At 37.9% G+C, this 21,091-nt stretch overlaps 1 protein-coding gene across 1 annotated transcript in view; it reads right to left on the bottom strand.

Annotated features, from left to right (window-relative positions):
• The window catches only part of fgfrl1a (fibroblast growth factor receptor like 1a), a 100,819-nt gene that overhangs the window by 32,011 nt on the left and 47,717 nt on the right, over positions 1–21,091 (bottom strand). Inside the window, exon 3 of the mRNA XM_066720195.1 lies at positions 15,610–15,882. Within this exon, the coding sequence (XP_066576292.1) occupies positions 15,610–15,882 (273 nt within the window). The remainder of the gene's footprint in view (positions 1–15,609; positions 15,883–21,091) is intronic.

The raw sequence follows: 21,091 nt of genomic DNA, 5'->3' as shown, positions 1-21,091 counted from the left end.
TTATTATTATTATATAAATTAATATTTTTTATATTAATGTAATTAATATAAAAATTATATAGATTTCAAATGTCATGTCTGGTTGTGCATGTGCCTGCATTTCTAAAACAATACATCTAAATTAACACAGCAATCTCATACTGCAGACTTCAATGCCAAAGTTACAGTGTGGTTCTGACTGGCACTTTGTGTTAATCCTAGCGTTTCCCCTGTATGGTAAACATTACATCTGCCTGCAAGCAGACTGTGACCGTCAGACGGCAAAATCAATACACTCCTTCTGTGTGCGCCTCCAGGAACAGTGAATGTAAGCCTTCATTTCCAGAAACCACTATGGTCCTTAGCAACCCAGGATACATCACACATGCTCTCACTCTCAGCATGGGGGTGTGAACCAACACAAAGCCTGTTAATGGGCTCCTCTTGTGCCAGAGACTGGCTACAGGAAACCTCAGACATCTACTTACTTTAAAATCAAAATAATATATATAGTTTAGGCAATAGTCATCAGTGGGTTTTACTGGTCAAGTCTGATTTATAGTTACTTCTCCATAAAAGTTGATCCCTGCCACAGAAGCAGAGTTAATATGTTTAAAACCATTAATTACAGAAATTACCTATAATACCCCTTTTCTGCTGCTGAGATGTTTATATAATCATACAAAAAACTTAATAGGGATTGATTCTGCCTAAACCACCAAGTTCTGAATAACATAACATGCTAATCAGTCTATTTTATTAATTGCAAAGCAGCATGAGTTTGAAACATCTAATTTATTCATAACTAAGTGACAACACAACAATTTGGTAATAGCTAAAGTAAAGCATATACATGACTGTATTTAAGATTATGTGCAGATATCAATCATTACATTTAATTCACTAGGATGGCACAAAAACACATTAATCTATATCCTGAAGCTTGTTAATTAAAAATTATATTACCAAAACAAGTTCCAGCCGTGATCAATCTCAATAAACAGACTGGACGAACATGCAGACTAAAGTCCTCAAGCCTGAGAATGAAATGCAACTCCAGATTCAAAGACTTGAGAGGAAACAAGGAAATCTATAAAGGCTTCAAACAACACACAGACTAGACACTAGATTTCAACAATTACATTGGAGAACCCAGTCTTAATGCTTTCAAGGTCAGTTAAGTCTATTTTGCATTTATTCCATAGGCTGCCCGTGAAGGTCACACAATATTGAGAGTAATATGATAAGTTTTCTTAAGTCCAGCACCAAGACAGCTGTGGAATTTAACACTAACGTAATATGGAAAAGAGATGCAGGAGATTAGTAAAAAAAAAAAAAAAAAAAAAAAAAGCTATACTGAATATTTGCTGAAAGTCAATGTTTAGGCATACGTTATTCAAGTTATCTTTTATTGTTGTTCTTTCATTGTTTTTTTTTAGATACACAGTAAAACAATATATTATGCTTAGAACTGGTTATATATAAAGACTATCAATTAATACTGCACACTAGCCAAATTAAAAAGGCTCCACCATTATGAACAGTTTTCACACACACAGAGCCTATAGAAAGTCTACAGCTCTTGAACTTTTCAAATGTTGTTGGATCAATGCTTTTATATTGGGATTTTCTTTCCACTTTCTACACAACATACTGCTAAGGGGAAAAAAATGTTTACTATGTGAAAAAAAAAATACATATAAAAAATACAAAACTGAAATATGATAATGGGATAAGTCTCCATCCCTCTGAGTTAATACCTGGTGGAAGCACCTTTGGCAGCAGTTACTGCTGCAAGTCTGTTGGGATAGGTCTCTACCAATATTACACGCTTAGATTTGGCAAAATTTGACCATTGCTCTTTTTAAAACTGTTCAAGCTCAGTCAAGGTCCTTGGGGAACGTTGATGGACAGCAATCTTCCAAGTCATGCCATAAATATTCAATTGGATTTAGGTCAGGAATCTGACTGGGCCACTCATGTATATTAATCGTTTTGTTTCTTAGCCATTCCAGTGTAGTTTTGGTTGTGTGCTTTGGGTCAATGTCTTGCAGAGGCAGCAGGTTTTACTCAAGGACTTATGTACACTTTGACCAGTTTTAGCCATAAAAGCCTGTAGCTCTTGCAAAATCGCCATTGGCCTCTTGGTATCCTCTCTGATCAGTCTCCTTCTTGCTTAGTTCTCCAGTTTGGAGGGACAGTGTGATCTAGACAGAGTCTTGGTCGTGCCATACACCTTCCACTTCTTAATAATCATCTTGACAGTGCTCCAAGGGATATTCAAGGCCTTTGATATTGTTAAACCTTTTGTAACTGAATTGGTTGACATAACACAAATTTACTTGTTAAGAAAGCCAATTCAATCAGTCCTGAGATTTGATCAACAAAGCAAAAGCAGAGCCAAAGGAACAGCAGGTATCTGATTTTTTTTTAAAATATAGTTTACCCCTGAGCCATCAAGCTGATTAATACAGGGCCAGATTTGCTACATTTCTATAATCCTCAGCTCACGCACATCAAACACTGTTCTCCAAGGGCAGATCACCTCTGGCAACGGCAGTTAATCTTTCAATCAGACAGACAACTATACCACATTATTATTAAAAGCACACTAAGTAGGAGATATTTTGAAATATTCTTAATTATACATGATTGCCCTGTGTTACCTACTGAATACAGTAAGTGTAGAATTTTTTTGTGCAGGTTATGAGAGGTAGTTCAAAGCAGCCTAATCAATTACTAAGCAAACAATTTTGAAAATTACATTTTTAACAGTGGTTCAAAGGTAGAATGGAGTCAATAAGGAAACTTCAACTAACCCCATTTTAGTAATTTTCCCCTTCATAAATGCTCATAAATTAAGTATACAGACATTGGCAGCTGGTAACAGTAAAATTCCTTCTCACCGTTTTTCAAGGACAGTTCGATCCTCATCTGCAGTAAATGGTCCTGTGCTGTATCAGCCAGACAAATGAATCAAACGGTGTTTAGCTGAAATCTACGAAGGACAAACGTCATCTTTTATGGCAGCAGTCATGGCTATAGCCCATTTTTTTCAGACGGAAGGTCATTTTAAGAAATTATCTTCCTATCGCCCCCAAACCAAGGTTCTTTAAAGTATGTATGGAATGTGTCCACAGGAACAGTTCCAGTTGTAATTAGCTTGTTTTAAGGTCAGGGGGAAATTGCATTTTGGTGCCTCCTGTGGGCATTAATCCACAGCAGAAAACACAGCTCAGCAACCTCACACCAGGAAGGCCGCAGGCGAATAAAGAACATACCAGAACAAGGTGGAAATCTGAGGTGTTAAGGTGGCATTTTTTTAAAGGCACTAGAATGGATGTAAAAGTGAAAGGGATTTTGTGTATCCTCTTTGATATTTTATCGGTGTGCATACTCTTTCCAATACCGTACCACTGGACGAGAACTACATATCATTTAAAGCTTGTGACAAGGAAATTTTGATCTGAACTTAATACATAAATTATATCTGAGAGGGTTTGTTTGGAGTGTGTGAAGAACCCTTTACATTGAAAACCTAGGTCTTGCTGTGAATTTAGCATAGCATACCAAAATAATGCTCTTCATGTTAATAAAAGCACTGGTAAAATACCATGAATATTTAGCACACTGTCAGTGCATGCGTTATGATACTGTCATGTCCTGTATACAAAATGAGGAGCATATAAAACTCCCACATCATCTGGTATCACTCTTGAACATGGCTTTACTCTTCATTCAGCAATCAATTTAAACTGCTGACAAAGATAGTAATGTGTCAAAAGAGACTTACAACAAGTCATAGTAAAAGTATAGCAAAAGAAATACAGGCTTTGAAGTCTGAAAAACCATGTGAAGCTAAGAAACTATACATAAAAAATAAACAACAAGATGAAATCCATAACTCCAGCTGCTGAGATCTCTGAAAGCAGACTGCAGATCCTCAGTGAGTCAGTCTCACATCTTCCCACTTCTGAACCACTCGCATCAGGAGTCAGAAGTAAATCTCTTGAAGGTAATGGTACCAGCTGAATGGTGCCACTAGGAAAAGATAAATACTTCAAAGTAACATTGAGTCAATCTAAATCTGTCAACAGCTCTGCCTGAGACCTTTTGCAAAAACATTACAAAATGTTATCAACTCCCACTATTACCTTGGTAACATGTAACTGTTTCCATTACAATCTTTCTAGAATCTGCCAATACAGCATAATCTCATACGTTTTAGTGTTTGAGATAACTGCCATATCATTAAAGCCTCTGATGTAGGAAAATGCCCCATAATTGCTGATTGATCATGTGATTTTGGATTGGATCACATATTCAGGTCTCTGGTCTCTAGTAAACTATAGTCTACCTAGGGCTGGTGTCCTCAGACTTAGACTATAGTCTATAGGCAAAACACTTATTTTAGGAAGAGTAGTGTAGTGCTAGTCTGTGAAACCAGCTGCTAATCCTTTTGGGTAAGATAGACCAAGATTAGCACTGACCTGGGTGTGTGAAACAAGTCATAAGTTATATATTACTACATTTAAAACAAATATGAATGCCACTGAAAGAATTTCCTGGATAAGTTTTAAATTTAAAGACTTCACAACATGTCATTCAGACCAGAAAAGGGTGGCTTACTCCAGAAGACAGTTTATGTCTCTGTCAAGTGTGAAACACATTCTAATGTATAATCCTATAGCCCTTGTAATGCTCCTCAAACCACAAAACATTCTTTGTGAATCCTTCTAGCATCGGGTTGAGCCATGACATCATTGCTATTTTGGGATTAATGGGCCAACCATAATAGCCATTCTTCTTCCTTTTTTTTTTTTTTCAAGTACCATTGGAAGGAATATTGTTTTGGAGCTAACCAGAGTTCGCATTCCACTCGGTCCCTTAGCTTCTCCTAACAGGACATGGCCTCAGAATTCTTGGCATTTTTTCATCTTTCCGTTTCAGGGGGCTTTAACACAAAGGTGCAATTCATTCATGAGTAACAGTTGTTTTTTGGTTGAGTTTTTTGTTGTTGTTGTTCTTTCTTTTTTTTCACACTTTCTTTTTTTAGAGTCTGGCCTTGGAGGACAAGAATAAAAAGTATACTCCCTGAAGGCCCAAAGACTGAACTGGGCTCTTGGAAAATGTTAACCACAATGTTATCATTGGGTGTTCTGTGAATGCAATTGTCAGACAGTCAAACACAAAGGGCCTTTTTGCCTTGCACTGTACAGAGTTCCCCCAGCATGCCCCATGAAATGGGTATGGTATCCATTCATCAGAAGTACTGCAGAGCAATGACTGACAAGAAGCACATGTGATGGCTGGCAGCCATTATTAAAAAACTGACTTGGGTTCTCACATAAAACTAAACACTACTGAAGGTAACAACAGCGGTTTGAAAAACATTGGAATAGGAATCCAGCAACTCTGGTCATAACAAGTTTCAAAACAGTCTTTGGGGGGGCTCATGTTCAACCCCTTGCCTGTCTTTAACAAAAAGGGCCAACAGAAGCCTAGAAAAGCGGGTCTTTTCTAAAATAAACCGCAGCAAAATTGCTGGAATTGATTTCTGTGCAGCTAAGATATAACAATCAAGGGAATATAAAATGATATCATAACTTATACAGTAAGTGTGAAACCCAAGTACTGTATGAATCACTCATAAAGTTCAACAAGCAAGCTATTGTAGCATATAAAAGGATGAATTAAGCCAAAGGGCTTTTAATTATAAGCAGACAGCACTTTATGTGTTTAAGAAATTAACCTGTGCAGAGCATTAAATATAATGCAATACATATAGCCATAACTTCCTCAACTCTAGTAATGTCTCAACTTACTACAATACAAAAATATACACTTTGATTTTATTTAAACACTGTGTTCAATAAATTGCAGGATAATTAATGACTTTAGAGAAGAGTTTTATCTCAGTCTGACGTGACTAAAATTAATTTACATGACACAGACTGTTTCAATCTTCCTGCCATATACTTTGAACACAGTGCCCAGCTCCCTCCACCTTTAGGGCTGTTTTCACCCTATCTGCTACCTTCATCAGCCCAGCCTGCCAGGGGGACACAGCGGCAGTGCAAGGGCAAGACAGCCTTAAATTAACTGCTAAGGAAATGGACATTTAAGTCAGTATTTTCCTAGGATCTGCAGCGCAATGAGCTCCAGATGTCGGCGCCACTTGCTGTACTCTGGTTTCTGTGTTTCCAAGGCTCAAGTGAGGTGTGATTGTCCTAGATCACTGTGTCAGCCATACAAAAGCTCCTGCTATCTACGTATTCTTGGCTAATTCTTTTTAATACACGTGTTTTTGCTGTAAATTTCTTTGCTGCACAAAATTGTGTTATCAAGCAGCTGCAAGCATCATTTCACTTTTTATAAGAAGTTTGATTTCATTAATCTCTTTTATCCCAATCACTGGAAAGTGATCGGTGTGCTTTGTTACCAAGAGCTGTTAGTAATCCTGCCATTGCAATTATTCAGTGAGAAGAGTGAAGAGTAACAACAAGCTTCCTTCTCCAAGACAAACATCATTTTCACACTCAATGGCGAGACCCCATGTTTTTTTGTTTTTATATTAATAATTGCATGCTAAATTAAATGGGAAAAGGATACTGCTGTTAGACAACAATGGTGTAAAAGATGCCTTTAGGGCTGTATTATGCTCGATTCCCTTTTTGGTAGTCTAGAGAAATATTTTCTTGATGTTTACATATGCCAGTACTCGAAAACAAAATAGTTTTCCCAGTCCAGTTGGAATCGGCACAATGGCAAAGGCACGAGAGCTGATGTGGACCCACAGTTGTCAGGAGACAGTTCCAAACAGAACACAAACAGCGGGCTGTGAGGGATTGCGGAGGCGCCATCGCACAGCTCCGCTAGATTCCTGGGATATCTCCGGACAGAACGGCCGACGGGCCTGGGAATTCCACACGGCATGTGAAGTGGATAACTTCACATATCAGCCTCAACGCATAAAGACAATTATACTCCCCACCCCCAAAAAAGGTAGTAGTAGTTAAAGATGCTCGCTTAACAATTATTTCAAATTTACATGCAAAACAGAATCAGATTATAAAGAAATTGAGTCTATAGTTTGTCTATCGTCTGTAATATGTTTTTAAAATGTTACAATCTGTATAGTGTTTTAAAAGACAGATAAGAACAACATGTTTTTCTTCCCGTCATATTGTGTGTGTGTGTGTGTGTGTGTGTGTGTGTGTGTGTGTGTGCACGTATGTACTATTAAATATGTTTACAGGTATTAAAAATCATAAAAATGCATTTAGCATTACTTTCTGGTAGAAAATACCTCACTTTAAATTTAACATAAAACTGCCACCACCTCCCAATGTGGCTTTGATGTGCTGCCACACTACCCTCTTGTAAAAATTATAACTTGGTGTCTGGAGAGAAATGCTTTGTGCAACAGGAAAAATAATAAAAATAACTTTTGCATTTCTATGAAACGTGGGTGGGTTGGTAGAGCAGGCAGGGCTGCAGCTGATTGCAGTAATAAACATGTTGATACACCTGAGCTCTTCATCCTGAGAGCCAACAAAATTGTACAAGCAAAACCAGTTACTAATAATACAAAAACCTTTATAACCGCATGTTAGAAAACCAAAATAGGATAAAAGGCACCATCTGTTTATTCCAGTTTGATTTAATCCAGACCTTAGTTTAATATAGTTATTGGTTGTTTCCGGTGTGTGATTTGTTATCTTCTATGCTGGACTCTAACTTCATATGGTCACTATAAAATATACAGAAAAAATGAAAACATTCTGACATAAAACTGACATCTGAATAAACTCACATTTAAAAAGAATACATTTTAATTACTTCATTTTGTTGTTAAAAAAAAACATGCTTGTTTTGGCATTATGCCACACAGTGACCACATTCATGTGAGACCCATCTAGAATAAGGCATATTTGGAGATAAAAAAAGTGAAACATAATAGATAGAAAGTCCCTACATAGAAGACAGAAATCCTATGCAGGAGATTACAAAGATAGTTATATAGAATGCAGGAAGTACCACCTAGGAGATAACACTTAGTGTTTTTATTTTACTTTGAATTGGCACACAGATGCACAAAACAATTGTATTGTGACACAATCTTTAAAACCTCAGTTTAATTGAATAGTGCTTAGTTGAAAGATTTGTTCAAAACATTTTAAAACTGAGGGAGATACAGGCTCTGTGCTGGCAAATAGTACCTTGCCACTTCCTGGTAAAACAAAGGACTTTCAGGTCTGTAAGGAATCTACTGATCTTTACTGATCAACTGTTGCTGTTGGTCATGAATGTATGTGGTAACATCAGTCATTGCGATTGTCTTACTGTGTACATAACTCCTTTTAACAAACCTTGACAAGTTATACGAGTTTTTAGAATGACGCATCATGTTATTCAGAATCCAGTGTGGTCCTGGCTGTACACAGCTATTCACACCCAGAGGCCAAAAGAAGTTAAGTGTCTTGCTCGAAGGTCAAATTGCAGGTCAAAGGTGGAGAAGACATTTTTAAACCAATGTCCATCATACTGAGCTCTTACCTTTCTCCAGTTCAGGCCTTTGATAGGCTAGACAGTTCAGCTAGCACTGAATGAACAACTCCCATCTGTTTGGTTGGAAATTAAGTTTCAGGGTTTGAAGAATGCAGTTACTGACTGGCCCACCAATCATACAGTAAATGGTTTCACACAGATAATGTAGGCCAGAGAGGGAAAGACTTTCCCATTTTAAATTAAGTCTTTTTTAAGAATGAAAATATATATATTCTACTTGTCTGCGGTCTTTTTCTGACCACCTGACTGGCTACCTCTATAGTAAAGCCATACTGTTTCCTGGACAACACATCAGCAGACATGAACAGAATTAGGATAAGATCAGTGGGTTAAAAGAAGAAAGTGAGTCTGGGCTTTTAGCCTAAATCTCTACAGCCTTGCCTCAAGCTTTAAACTGGGGACTGAAATGCTCATTTGCAACCTCCCGGAAACTCTACGCAGCAACGGAGGTGAAAGACAGCCTAAAGGAAACCCCCTGGCGGTACAATTACCTATGAAAACAAACAACTGGTGGAGCGCAGCTGGACTCTGGCTTGAGTTAACAAATAGAGCAGCTTCTGTGGTGTTAGAAAACATAAATCTGTCATCATTACCGGGCTAAGAGGTCGCCAGCGCATTAACAAAAAGAAAGAAAAGAAAGGGGAGAGAGAGAGAAAGAAAAATCAAGGGCTCCACAAAGAAGCAGCGGGGCGAGCGATCTGGAACAGAGCAGCTCTCACAAAGCTGGGGCTACCAGTGATAGATGGATGTTAGCATGGAAGTTAATGTCTTTACCAGCAGGCTGGTCTAGAAGGGAGGTTTCACAGCTCTCGGGATTAATATGCCCTATCTCATTAACATCCAGTCTGTCCTGCCAAAATAATAGTCTGAAGACATTTCCTTCAGGAGGAACAGCACAGCCTAGCACCGAGGTGACTGGGGAGAAGTCAAGGCCATGAAAAATTCCTAAGATTACAGCTCCATCTCTTTACATGTTTTTTCAACCTTTTCTTCTGTCCTGATGGTTTAGTTAACAGCCAATGCACTCAATTTATGCTTCAAACAGATTATCATTACACTTTATTCGAACATTTAGCCTGACTATGCAGCTGTAAATTGTTCACCGCATAAGTACACGAGAAATAAAAACAATAATTTCTCCTGCGTCTTTTCGTAACACGATGTGACAAAATGGGTTTTTAAATTAATATTTTGCTACTGAAAAGGCATGGTTTGGTCTGTAGACAAATTAATTTTGGGGAAAAAGCACTCCCAGCAGCCCAAACTACAGAGATCAATATCCCAGAGCACTTGACACCGAACGTGGCTTTTCAGTCTCGATCAATCACCGTTAGCCGTTTGGGGCTATACTTTGATATTCACACGGGATGCACTACTAAACTGCCGTCCCAAGCATCTGCAAAGGATTGTGGGCTAAGCGCATCCATATGTTCCGCATGCCTTACATTTGCAAAGACTGTATGGCCAACTTACAGATGTCTGCCGCACGGTCAGGTCCATAGTCAGAATGAATGTAGGGGAAAAAAGGAAAAGACATCTTTTAATTTCCTTTAAATTGTGAACAGGTGTTGTCACCTTACCCAAACCAGCTTCTGTTTAACTTTTTTTATTTTTTTTAACCAAATCAAGACTTCCCCAACACAGTAGATCTTTTGTTTGATCAGAAATAATAGACTGGAAACTGAAACTGTAAAAATATTTATCCAAACAAAATTTTGTGTGTGAGGCGGACATAAGAGGAAGAGAGAAATTGCAATAATAGGAAAAAGGTGTCAATATTCCTTAGTGGAACTGAATCTCAGCATAAAAAAAACTTTGGTCCTGTCTAGGTATGTGCTCTGCTCAGCCAACTAAGCCACATGCAAACAGTCAAGAACATACCAAAACATTATTGGACCCATGCTGAATTTATGTAAAAGATACAATTAATTCCACTTTTATTGCAGGTTTATTAAATGGATTCTGCCACCTGCATAAGCATAACATTCAGCTTTCTGTGAACCTGAGATTCCAACTTTCTCATGGTCCATCACACAGAAGAACAGCAGAGAAGAGAATACTCATTTATGAACGGCAAGGATTTAGGAATACAATCTGTAGGTGCAGATATTAATGCAAAGCACATCCTAAATATAAAACAACAACAAACTATGGCGCACTAGCATATTATAGTGCTCGTCTCGTACTCCTGGGTTCTTCCAAATGATCAGTTTTGAGGTGCTGCCTGCCAAAAAAAAAGGTGTGATTCATTTCAATTAGCTTCTCAGGTATCCCACTAGACCTAACTCAGTATCAGATAGCTTGACAGGTCGTAATCATTAAACAGTAACTGCAGGTGCTGCCTGCCACTTATACCAGCACTGCCAAATTCAGAACTGTGAAGCCACTGACACTTCGTGTATCACATTTACAGAGGGGCTTGATATGTGTTCAGATTTGTTAGACGGGGCCTTTAAAATGTATCATTCACTACAAAAAAATTGAATTTCTCCTCATAAAAAAGATCCTCTAAAACGGCAGGTCTCATCCAATGAAAAGTCACCTTTTTTTGCGATGATGAAACAAGTAATCCAAAAGGTGAAAGATCATAGTTTGTGCTTGGTTTTATTTCCACACAAGGTCATGGAAACTATCAATTGTAACAAAATCTTACTTTAATGTATTCCAGTGCCCCTTTAAAAAGATGTTCCAAGGAGGATTAATACGAAGAACATTTGGATGATACATGTGTATGAAGTTACCAGGTTGAAGTATTTTATTTTATCTTCGAAACTGCTGTTCCAGATGACTGATAAATGGAGCGGCAGCTGCCCATATTCTAGATCCTCTGACCCGCAAACCACACTCATTTCTGCTGCCAAAACAGTTGCTTTCTGATGGCGATGTAATTCTGCTGGCTCTGTCTTCCAGGTGTAAACCACTTCACTGTAATTCAATTCTGACTTTGCCTGAAAACTGCAATAGATCATATCTGCCCAGTTCTAATAAGCTTGCTGGGACACTGCAGATCACTCGTAAATCGGTTAGTCACAGGACTCTGACTAACCCACCAGCACCTGACAGGGTACACCAATTCATTTTCACAGCTCCCACACGGCAAACGCTTTCTCAGACTCCTAATGATGACTTCATCTGAAGAGGCTGAAATGTAAAACATGCTGTATAACATACCAAATTTCACCCTGCATTTGAAACTGCTGGCTGAGGCTCCTGCTGAGATAAACAATATACTGTGTAGTTGCTTCACCTGAGCCAGATTGAGTTACAGACAGCAAGCTGGGCCAACAAAGAAATACGAAAAAAAAGAAGAAGTTTAAGACCTTCACAAAGCAAAATCTCTGCTTGCTCTTTGTATCAAAGGTAAGCTGGCATTAATAAATTGGAAAACTCTCTGTTTACCAGCTGCTTTTGGCAGAATGAAGTCATCTTGGCAGCAATTCTGCTCCAAATCTCTGAATAATTGCTGGAGTTTGTGGAAGATTTAAGGTCCCAAATTGCTCGGTTAAGGCAGCACTCTGGGGTTTCAGTTCGGTTTTATGCAAACTATATAGGCCTACATATAAGTTTGTGCCTGTGTTTTTCTTTTTCACTTAGTTTCCTTCTCAATTTTTTCTCCTTTTGTGATTCTTGTCTGTTTTTTTTTCTTTAATGCTTCATAAAAGCTAAGCTGACAGCCTTTCCCAATACATCACATTTGTCAAGGAGAGACTGATAGTGAGCTTAGTTCACACAAGTTCCTTAAGTCCATTATGAAATACATCAAAATATTTACTGTGCTTGGTTGGCTAATTAGTGTCCTAACCTAAGGCTTATGTATCACAGAGTGAGTCTACTGAGAAGATAATCTCTACTTTTCAGTAAGTCATGTCTATATTTGATATAATTTACAGCACCACAGCTCTGAGCTCTGGAATACAATACCTGTGCAATCAGTCCAAGCTTCTTGCTCTTGTTATATATCACAGTTTTTTTAACTATTTAAAGATTCTGAAAAAACCTTTCAAAAACATATTCCTAGCTTTATTTCTTGTGTTCTGAAGGCTTGATGTTAAAATACTAAAAGCTACAATACATGAGAATTATGAGCAGAATGAGCTTAAAGAAATTGTGCCAGGAATAATAATACTCAGCAATTAGCACAAGTGAGCTGAATACACAACAAAGTGTTCATTCACTGTGCAAGCATAGATTTCTCCCCCTCTCTTCAATTGTTTCCTTGCCTTTGCCATTCAAATCAGATGGGTTATACGTGAGAAATGCACATTAATAACATTCAGCTGATTGTTGCTGACCAATGAAATTAAACTCCAGAGCCATTTTCTGCTTGAAGAGTTGAGCAAAGGGAAATAAAGGAACCATGTTAATGGATGTTCGTAGTGTGGTGACGATTATTTTGAAATTGAATTTTGTTATTTCAAGATGTGGGTCTCTCTTGGCAACCAGTTCTGAAAAATCAGGTTTCTGCCACCACCATTTTCATATTTATAAACAGACCATATGGAAAAAGTGCTCAAGCATGGGGGCGTGCCACTTAAAACAAAACAACAAATAACTGTTTATTTGAACAAAACACTCTCAATGGTATTATAGATTAACTACAGCACGTCAACCAAAAATACATAACCGGTCTCCGCTCATGTCCTATGCCTTGACAGTATGATGATATTACAGCGCAGAGGCGTCCAAAGAACTCAACAAAAGTATCGTCCTTTCAGTGCAAAGTCAAAGTGTGCACAGAGATTCAGGCAAGCATCTCATTCTCTAGATCAAACACTTGCGTTGAAAGGCCACTTCATTTTCCAGGATCAGGGTTCATGTCTTGCACGAGTTCTAGAGGGAATCACAAGATGAATATCCTCTGTGGGACAGCTCAGACCCTGCAGGGGATGGGCTCGATTAGGCAGCAATTAATTAAGATAATTGCTAGTGCCTTCAGGATAATTGCCAGTGCCTTCAGGATTCAGACTGCTGACAGAGAAAGCATGAAAAACCTAACAGATATTTTCTTGCATAACAACAATTCCCATACACACCCAAAAATATTTATCTTGTAGTAAATTGAAGATATCCACAAAAATAAATGAAAGCACTTTATTGCTTTATTTTACTGGTGCATTCACGAGGTTCTCATTTCTCGGACGTTTCCAATGTTTCTGTAACTGTTTGGAATTAGGAACTTATTGGCCTTCGACTTTTACACAATTGTTCTTCCAGTTAGGGGGTAATTGAATGGATCAGAATGTAAAATATGTATTTTTAGACTGTATTATCGAGACACACTCTCCCAACACCTCCAAAGAGTCTCATAGCCAGCTCAGATCTGTCCTAATGGCTCAAAATCTGCTCAGGACAGCTCAAGGGGAGAGGCCATGCCCCCAGCAGAATAACAGGAAGAGACAACAATAATAAACAACCTTGTCTGTCAATATTTAGACAAAGATGTCAGCAAAGTTCATGACACCACCCTGCAGTTAAACTAGTACTTTACAGTGAGTCTTATGATACTGATGCTGTTGCTGTTTATTCACATTCTGTCAGCAAATATGTTAGTTAGCTTTCTTTTCAATGCAGGGCTTTGTCAAATATGTCATTTGTACATCGATTTTTAGGATTTTGTACTAAAAATAAAATGAAGTAGTAGTAATTGGTTTAAGTAGCTTTTAGCTGAAAAAGCCAAAGGCACAGGTCAACTTTCACAACTGCTGATACTGAATTGTTACTGTTCTCTCTTAGTATTGGTTTTGGACATCATTTCAGGGGGAGTGAACATAGTGCCTGGATCTAAGTTGGCACAGGGCCACGGCTGGGGAAACAGAACAGAAAATAATAAGGCTCTTTGAAAGGAGTATTTTTTCTTAATATAGTAGAACTCTGCTATTGGTGCATAAGCCTTCACTGCAATCTTGCCATTTCTTTCTGTGTCTCTTTTGTTTTTTGGATTCAAATGCAGTAGCTACAAAAATTCTGAGATGGAGAGATAACCCGCCTCCCTCCAAACCATCCCAGCTTTAGTACTTCTGTTTTGGTATAACTTCCAAGTTTGACTTCTCTCCCAGGCCTTATCAGCATACACTCTTTCACTAAGCTACCACCTCACAGCTTAACTGTACTAAGACTACATTTATACAAATATACACATATATTGTATGGACAAATAAAACAAAGGATTCTGCAATTTTCTTTAGTCACAACACTCAACCTTCGCCTGTGTTGCATGTTTTCCATTACTCACCAATCGAAGGTGAAAAACTATTCATATGCTTCCATAAAGGACATAGCAAGAAGTATGGATATCGAATACATTGAAGGACATAAATGTACCAAAGTGGATGAAAATATAGAGATTTAAAGAAGCTGGCAAACTAGGTAACAAATGTGCCTAGGAAATAGCATTCCACTGAATATATAGGTCTTTGACCTTTTAACTATCATTATTCAAAGTAATACAGATATTTATATACTATAATGGTGAAACACATATTTTACATTTCCATTTCTTTTAAGATGAATGTGAGAGCCTCTGAACCCTGGATCCATTCTTTAAGGCATTTACTTATGACTTATGATAACAACCTGTATGTTGTCTGATTCAAAATGATTTCACAGATGAAGACACTTGAAAGGAGTCTGAATGTGCTTACAACTGAAACACCAAAGACATTTTACAACATGTTTGAATTAGCCCAACACCTCTCATATGTTTCCACAAAACCATACAGCATTTGGCGCTGATGGGAGTTTTGATTGAAGGACATTGTGGCCTAATCTGAAAGAGTATTCATTTTGTCAGCATCTGGTTTAATCCTGTTCATAACCGCAGGTTAAATCTGTTTATTTTGTCTCAAAGAAGCTTAATCTTGTAATATTTCTTGTTCTCACATCGGAAAGATTGAAAGATGAAAAGACACCAAATGAACCCTGTATGCAGTTTTAATTTGTTAAAATGTTTCAGATTCTACTATAAGTATTTTACGAACATTATGTCATGCATCTCACCCACCTTGTCTAAAAATTAAAGTATTAAACTATTTAATATAACTATTAAAGACACAGACTTACCAATTACAATCAATGTATAGTTGATGTTGACGCTGCCGAAGCCATTGGTGGCCTTGCACACGAACGTCCCGGCATCTTCTGCCTCTACTTCTTTGATCTTGAGGCCTTGACGGAGGATGCGGAATCTCATCCAGCCGCTGTGGATGTTCCGGCCATCTTTGGTCCACATGGTGAGGGGTGGGGGGTCTCCTTCCACTGGGCAGGGGAGCTTCATGGTGCGGCCTATTCTGACAGTCTGCCGATGGATGATCTTCTCTGCAATTCGAGGTGGGCCTTCAAGTAAGCAAATTAAAAACCCATTAGTTCACGTATTTATAGCAGTGATATTTTCACACGTAATCCACAAACACACACAAATATCAATGTATTTCCAACCTCGTTAATCCACATATGGAGGAAGGATTCCCCATGCACAGGGTAAGTGGTTATGACTCAACACACTAACCACAGAAGTCAGCACAAAATATCTGAACTGTTCACAGTAACTGAATTACCCAATTCATTATAAAGTATATATGTCCATTATACCAAGAAACTCATACAAGCTCTATTGTTGTTACTGAAAAAATCCTCTTAATGATTAAGAAGTAATATCAACAAATAAAAGTGCCTTTTAACATTCAAAAACTTCCAAAGGGAAACCCCGGCAGCTTTCACCACTGGAAATAAATAAATAATACTAATCTGCAACCAAACATCAGGAAAACAACCAGTGTAGAGTCCCTGACTTCAAACAAATAAAATGTTAGTCAACATACCCCCATGTTGTAATGTATAAGAATGAGCATGTTGGGTCTATTTGATAAGCATCTCTATTAGACAGAGAGGGTAAAACATAAAAAAACCTGGACCTCCAGGCAGGGTAATTATCCTTCTTTAGTTTCAGTGATGCAAGCCATGTGGGCCAGCATTTACACGCCGCAGATTCTCTGGGACTCTGGTAATGAACCATCATTAGGCCGCCTTCGCTCCTCCCTGATTATAATGCTGAACCAAGGGGCCTCCACATAAATAAGGTCTAAGCATGACAGCGATCCGCTGCTCCAAAAACACACAACTGTGGTAAACTTTCATAATCCCAACGGGGAGACGAACGGGCAGAGAAAAGGAAAGAGCTGTTTTCTTCTGCCTGCTTTTTTTTCCTAAATTATTTTCAATAAGTCCCTCCTGACTGATGTGCAAAGTGCCTTCCAAGCTGCCGTTTCTGTGTTTTCTTTTTCTTATGTTGTGAAAAGAAGCCCTCTATCCATGAGACGTTAACTTAAGAAGAAACAACTGAAATGTGAGCTTCTTTATTGGCTGGGGAAAACCACACTCCAGCTATATTAAACAGTCAGGTTCAGTGGAAGGATGTGCCGCTGTTAAACTTTTCCCCTTTCCAATGATTTCAATCACAGAGCCCACAAACCAAAGAGAAAATCTGGCACAGGCCGATAAAGGAAAAGCACTACGTTAATAAAGACATACAATCAGTTAACTGTGTGGTGTCTTATATAATGGGATCACTATACTATATAAACATAAAAACCAAGCCTGCCAGTGATAGGGAAATGAGCAGCACTGAGGCTTGGGAGGGGGTCCTCATTTAATTCATCACGCTATTGTATGATTAAGCAGAGATGCTCAAACCAGATTGTAATAATTGGACCAGTGGCTTGTGGAAAAAATAATAATAATACAAAAATCACAGACCTACTTTTCATTGTAGAAGAGATCAAAGGAAGAAAAATGTTCACAACTATGGAAGAAAAAAAACTTTCTTTTGGTTTTAATTGCCAACGTTCAGATCAGCTTAATTTCTGGCCTGAAACCTCTTGGCCCCTTTTGCAGGGAAAATGTTTGCAACTGTTTAGAACCCAGTAGAGAAGAGATAAAACACGCTGAACGCCACGTGGAATACAATTTTAAAAGAAGGGGAAGTAATCTGCCATTAGCGCTCCAATACATTTCCTTTATTTCATTATTAAATGATTTTCAGCAGAACTAGTTTCCTCTGGATATTCAGTACATGTTCGGTGTACGTCTGTTGTCAAGTACAACATTTTAAAATAATACATAATTAAAAATTCACAGGCAGGATTGTCTGGGAAAGCTAGACTCAACCAAAGCCAAATCTGAGGGGGTAACATCATTCCTCCATGTGCCATTTCAGAGCTAAATCATCACAATTATGATGGTAATGATGATGATGATGAAGATTATTGCCATTATCACCATCACTATTTTCTGTTGCTAAATGAATTCACTGTGGAGATTGCTGGAGGCGCTCCAAACGGTGTGTGCGAAAACAGGGTCGTGTGTCAAGAAGATTGGAATACACTGTGGAGCAGAACGGTTAAATTACAGTAAATGATTCAGCGAAAGGGGTAATCACAAAGCAGAGAGCATGCTGGGGCTTCAAGTGAAGCAAGAGGGAGTCGATCTCCTCGAATTCTTTTTGCTTCTCTTCACCCGCTTCCTCTCTTAAATGAATAGCTTGCACGTCTAAGTGGTGGCTAGGGACCAGAAGTGCTTCATTTACTGTTATATACGGGCAGTCAAATTCCAAGCTATAGCTCATGGAGTAGTTCTCATAGAGCTAAGAATGACACACACATGCACACTTCCATTTACACACTGCACATATGGCAAACACTCCTCACTGTACCATAACCTCAGAGACCTATTCCCCAGATCCAGTTCAAAGAGAACTTTATTAACACATTAAATATAATTACAAAAAGGAAATTCCAAGGAAGGTCAAATGTCCTGGACAGTATTTGGAAAATAAAGTAATTTATAGTATCCTTATACATCATAAACTTTACGCAGATGTAAAACTACAAAAAAGGGTGAAATAAAAGATACTTTTTAAGAGGCCAGTGGGTGACCTATTCATTATTTTAATGGTCAACATGTTAGCATGTCAAAATATTAAATATGTAGTCTAAAAGAAGAACAGTAGCAAAGTACTGATTACATTTTTAAAATGCTTCCATATGGCTATCCAAATCACACTCTCTTAATAACACTGAAATGATAACTGTTGTGATCCAACTGTCTGCTGAAAAATTGTTGCAAATTACAATTGCGTATAAATAAATAATATGGGAACTCAAATGAATACACTATCAGTTGAATTGTGTTTTTCTCTCTTATGTCTTATGTGTTGAATATCCTCCTGAGTCCATTTCCTTTCTAATAAAGAACTGCCCCCAAGGTCTTCTGCAATAGGCTTCAGACCATATTATTAATACACCAGATCTAAGTCTTTTCACAATCTAACAGTTGGAATGGCAGATAATATCAACAAATACATCTAATGACAAACAGGCAGGCAATTTTGGCATATGCATTAAATAAGAAATGATCCGTACATGTTCACACAGAGCACATCTCCCCAAAAAACTATACAAAATAACAGGGAATTCATGGAATTTCTCCAGAGGAAAATATATAATTGTTGTCAGAAGTGTTGAAATAATCTTGCAATCAACTAGGTTAACCATTAGGTTTGCTGCAGATACCTTACGATACTGTAGTAATTAAACTGTGATGTCATAGAAGGACTACAGTAAAAACACGTTTGACATCTCTTTTTCTCCAAAAACTCCATAGTCAGCATCGCTGTCTATCTTCTCCCCCTCACACACTTTTTACTATTGAACAGGATAACCCCTTTACAGATCAAGCCAGGGTGGTCAGACTAGTAAACTTAAAACAAATTTTGCATAAGGCAGACAGCTTAATCAGTAATTAGCTTCAGTCCTTCCCCTTCAGACAGGCATTTCTATGAGAGAGTACAAGCAGGAAATTGTAAGTGTCATTGTTTATGTCTGCGGAGAAACTGTAACCACTGCACTTGACTGTGAGCCATTTTTCTTTGGCTCAGTTGGTACTGGAAGATTTCATTGCATCTCTTTTGTTTTCCTTGGTTGACAGTACATTCAAAACTAAAAAAAGGGGCCTTTACATTTTCTTAGCCCCACTCTGCTCTGACCTGAGCCAACAGCTCTTAGTTTAAACACTAATTACAGTTTTTGGCTGTTTAAAATTCTTGCAGCTTTATAATTTTGGAGATACTAGAATGGCTTTCTAGAATTTGCAACAAAATACTGTTTGATTAAAACCTAATAATGTCTTAGAATAACGCCATTAGAATTTGTGTCTTTGGTTCCCCGGCACACGTTGAGAAAGACATATAAGGACTTTAAATGTGACTTCCTGACAACACTGGATAGCATATCTTCCTTATAAGGAATTAGCCATCAAAAGTATTATTTACTTTAAATATGAAGAGGTTTCATAACTGGGTCTGACATTTCCAACATAATTATCAACAGCTGTATGACTCATCTTAAACAAAGCGGAAAATGTAATCTGTTGCTGGATTATGTTGCTATTGAATCAACCTGCCAATGCAAAATTCTGTATACCACTGAGTAGACTTATGAAAGAACAAATACAAATGTACAGACTTAATGTTGATGTGAACAATAAGAAAAAGAATCCCAAAATTTCACATCTGAACAACCTTTTGTTAAAACCGTAATAAAGAACTCATGAGAAATGACTACACACACCCCGAGAAAACGTACATTTTCTGTCTGAACAATAATAGCTTCACAGACTTCCACTTTCATGGCAAGAACTAAGAAGAGAGAAAAATAAATTCAGGACCAATTAAAAACACACAATTTATACAATCCTATTTACTTTCTCTCTTAAATGCCAAATACAGAAATACATAAATAATATTCCAGTCAAACTTTGCCTTTTAAAAGGAGATTGAAATCTCAGTCATCTAGTAAAAGTAGAATACCTGATGGCTCAGCTTCTCCTAGTAATTTATGGTTCTCCTAGACTGAATCCTCTGTGGGCTTGTTTAAAAAAACGCGCCTGGATCAGACCTGGGCTTCATCGTCCTGCCTGCTCTTATATAAATCCACAAGCTGACAGCCGGGCATGTAATACCCTGGCGTATTCACAATATCTGAGGCTGAGGGATCAAAACAGAGGCCCAAGCTTTCCAAATATGTTTTACAACCTTTACTGAGTGGATAAATTCAACTCAAACAAGCTCCTAGAATCTGAAGAGCATTTCAGAGGTGGTGAGGATTTTTTGTTGTCCTTGTTCTTGTTCTTGTTCTTTTACTGCTCTCAAGCTAAGTGGTGGAATGGGACATGTATTTTTTGTATTATTTTGTTATGTTTTTTCTTGAGGATGAGGGGTAGACTAGTGGGATAGCAGTACTGACGTTTTATATTGCTAACTGTTTTGTGCATTAAACCTTTAGTCAATTGAGGCAGAAGGTAATGTACTTACTCTCTTCTGGAAACTGAACTTAAAGCTGTAACATCCTATTTCAGGTTTAACAAAATAGATTCAGGCCATCCATGCTTATAATGTACACATTGAGGGAACCCAATAGATGGAGTAGTCTCAATATCTCACAATAATATAAATATAAAACCAGTTCTCCATGGTCTTTCTCTTGCTTTC

Source organism: Amia ocellicauda, chromosome 13, assembly GCF_036373705.1.
Source record: "Amia ocellicauda isolate fAmiCal2 chromosome 13, fAmiCal2.hap1, whole genome shotgun sequence".
Lineage (NCBI taxonomy): Eukaryota > Metazoa > Chordata > Actinopteri > Amiiformes > Amiidae > Amia > Amia ocellicauda.
The sequence above is the reverse complement of the archived record's forward strand: the minus strand, read 5'-3'. Positions and strand labels throughout refer to the sequence as shown.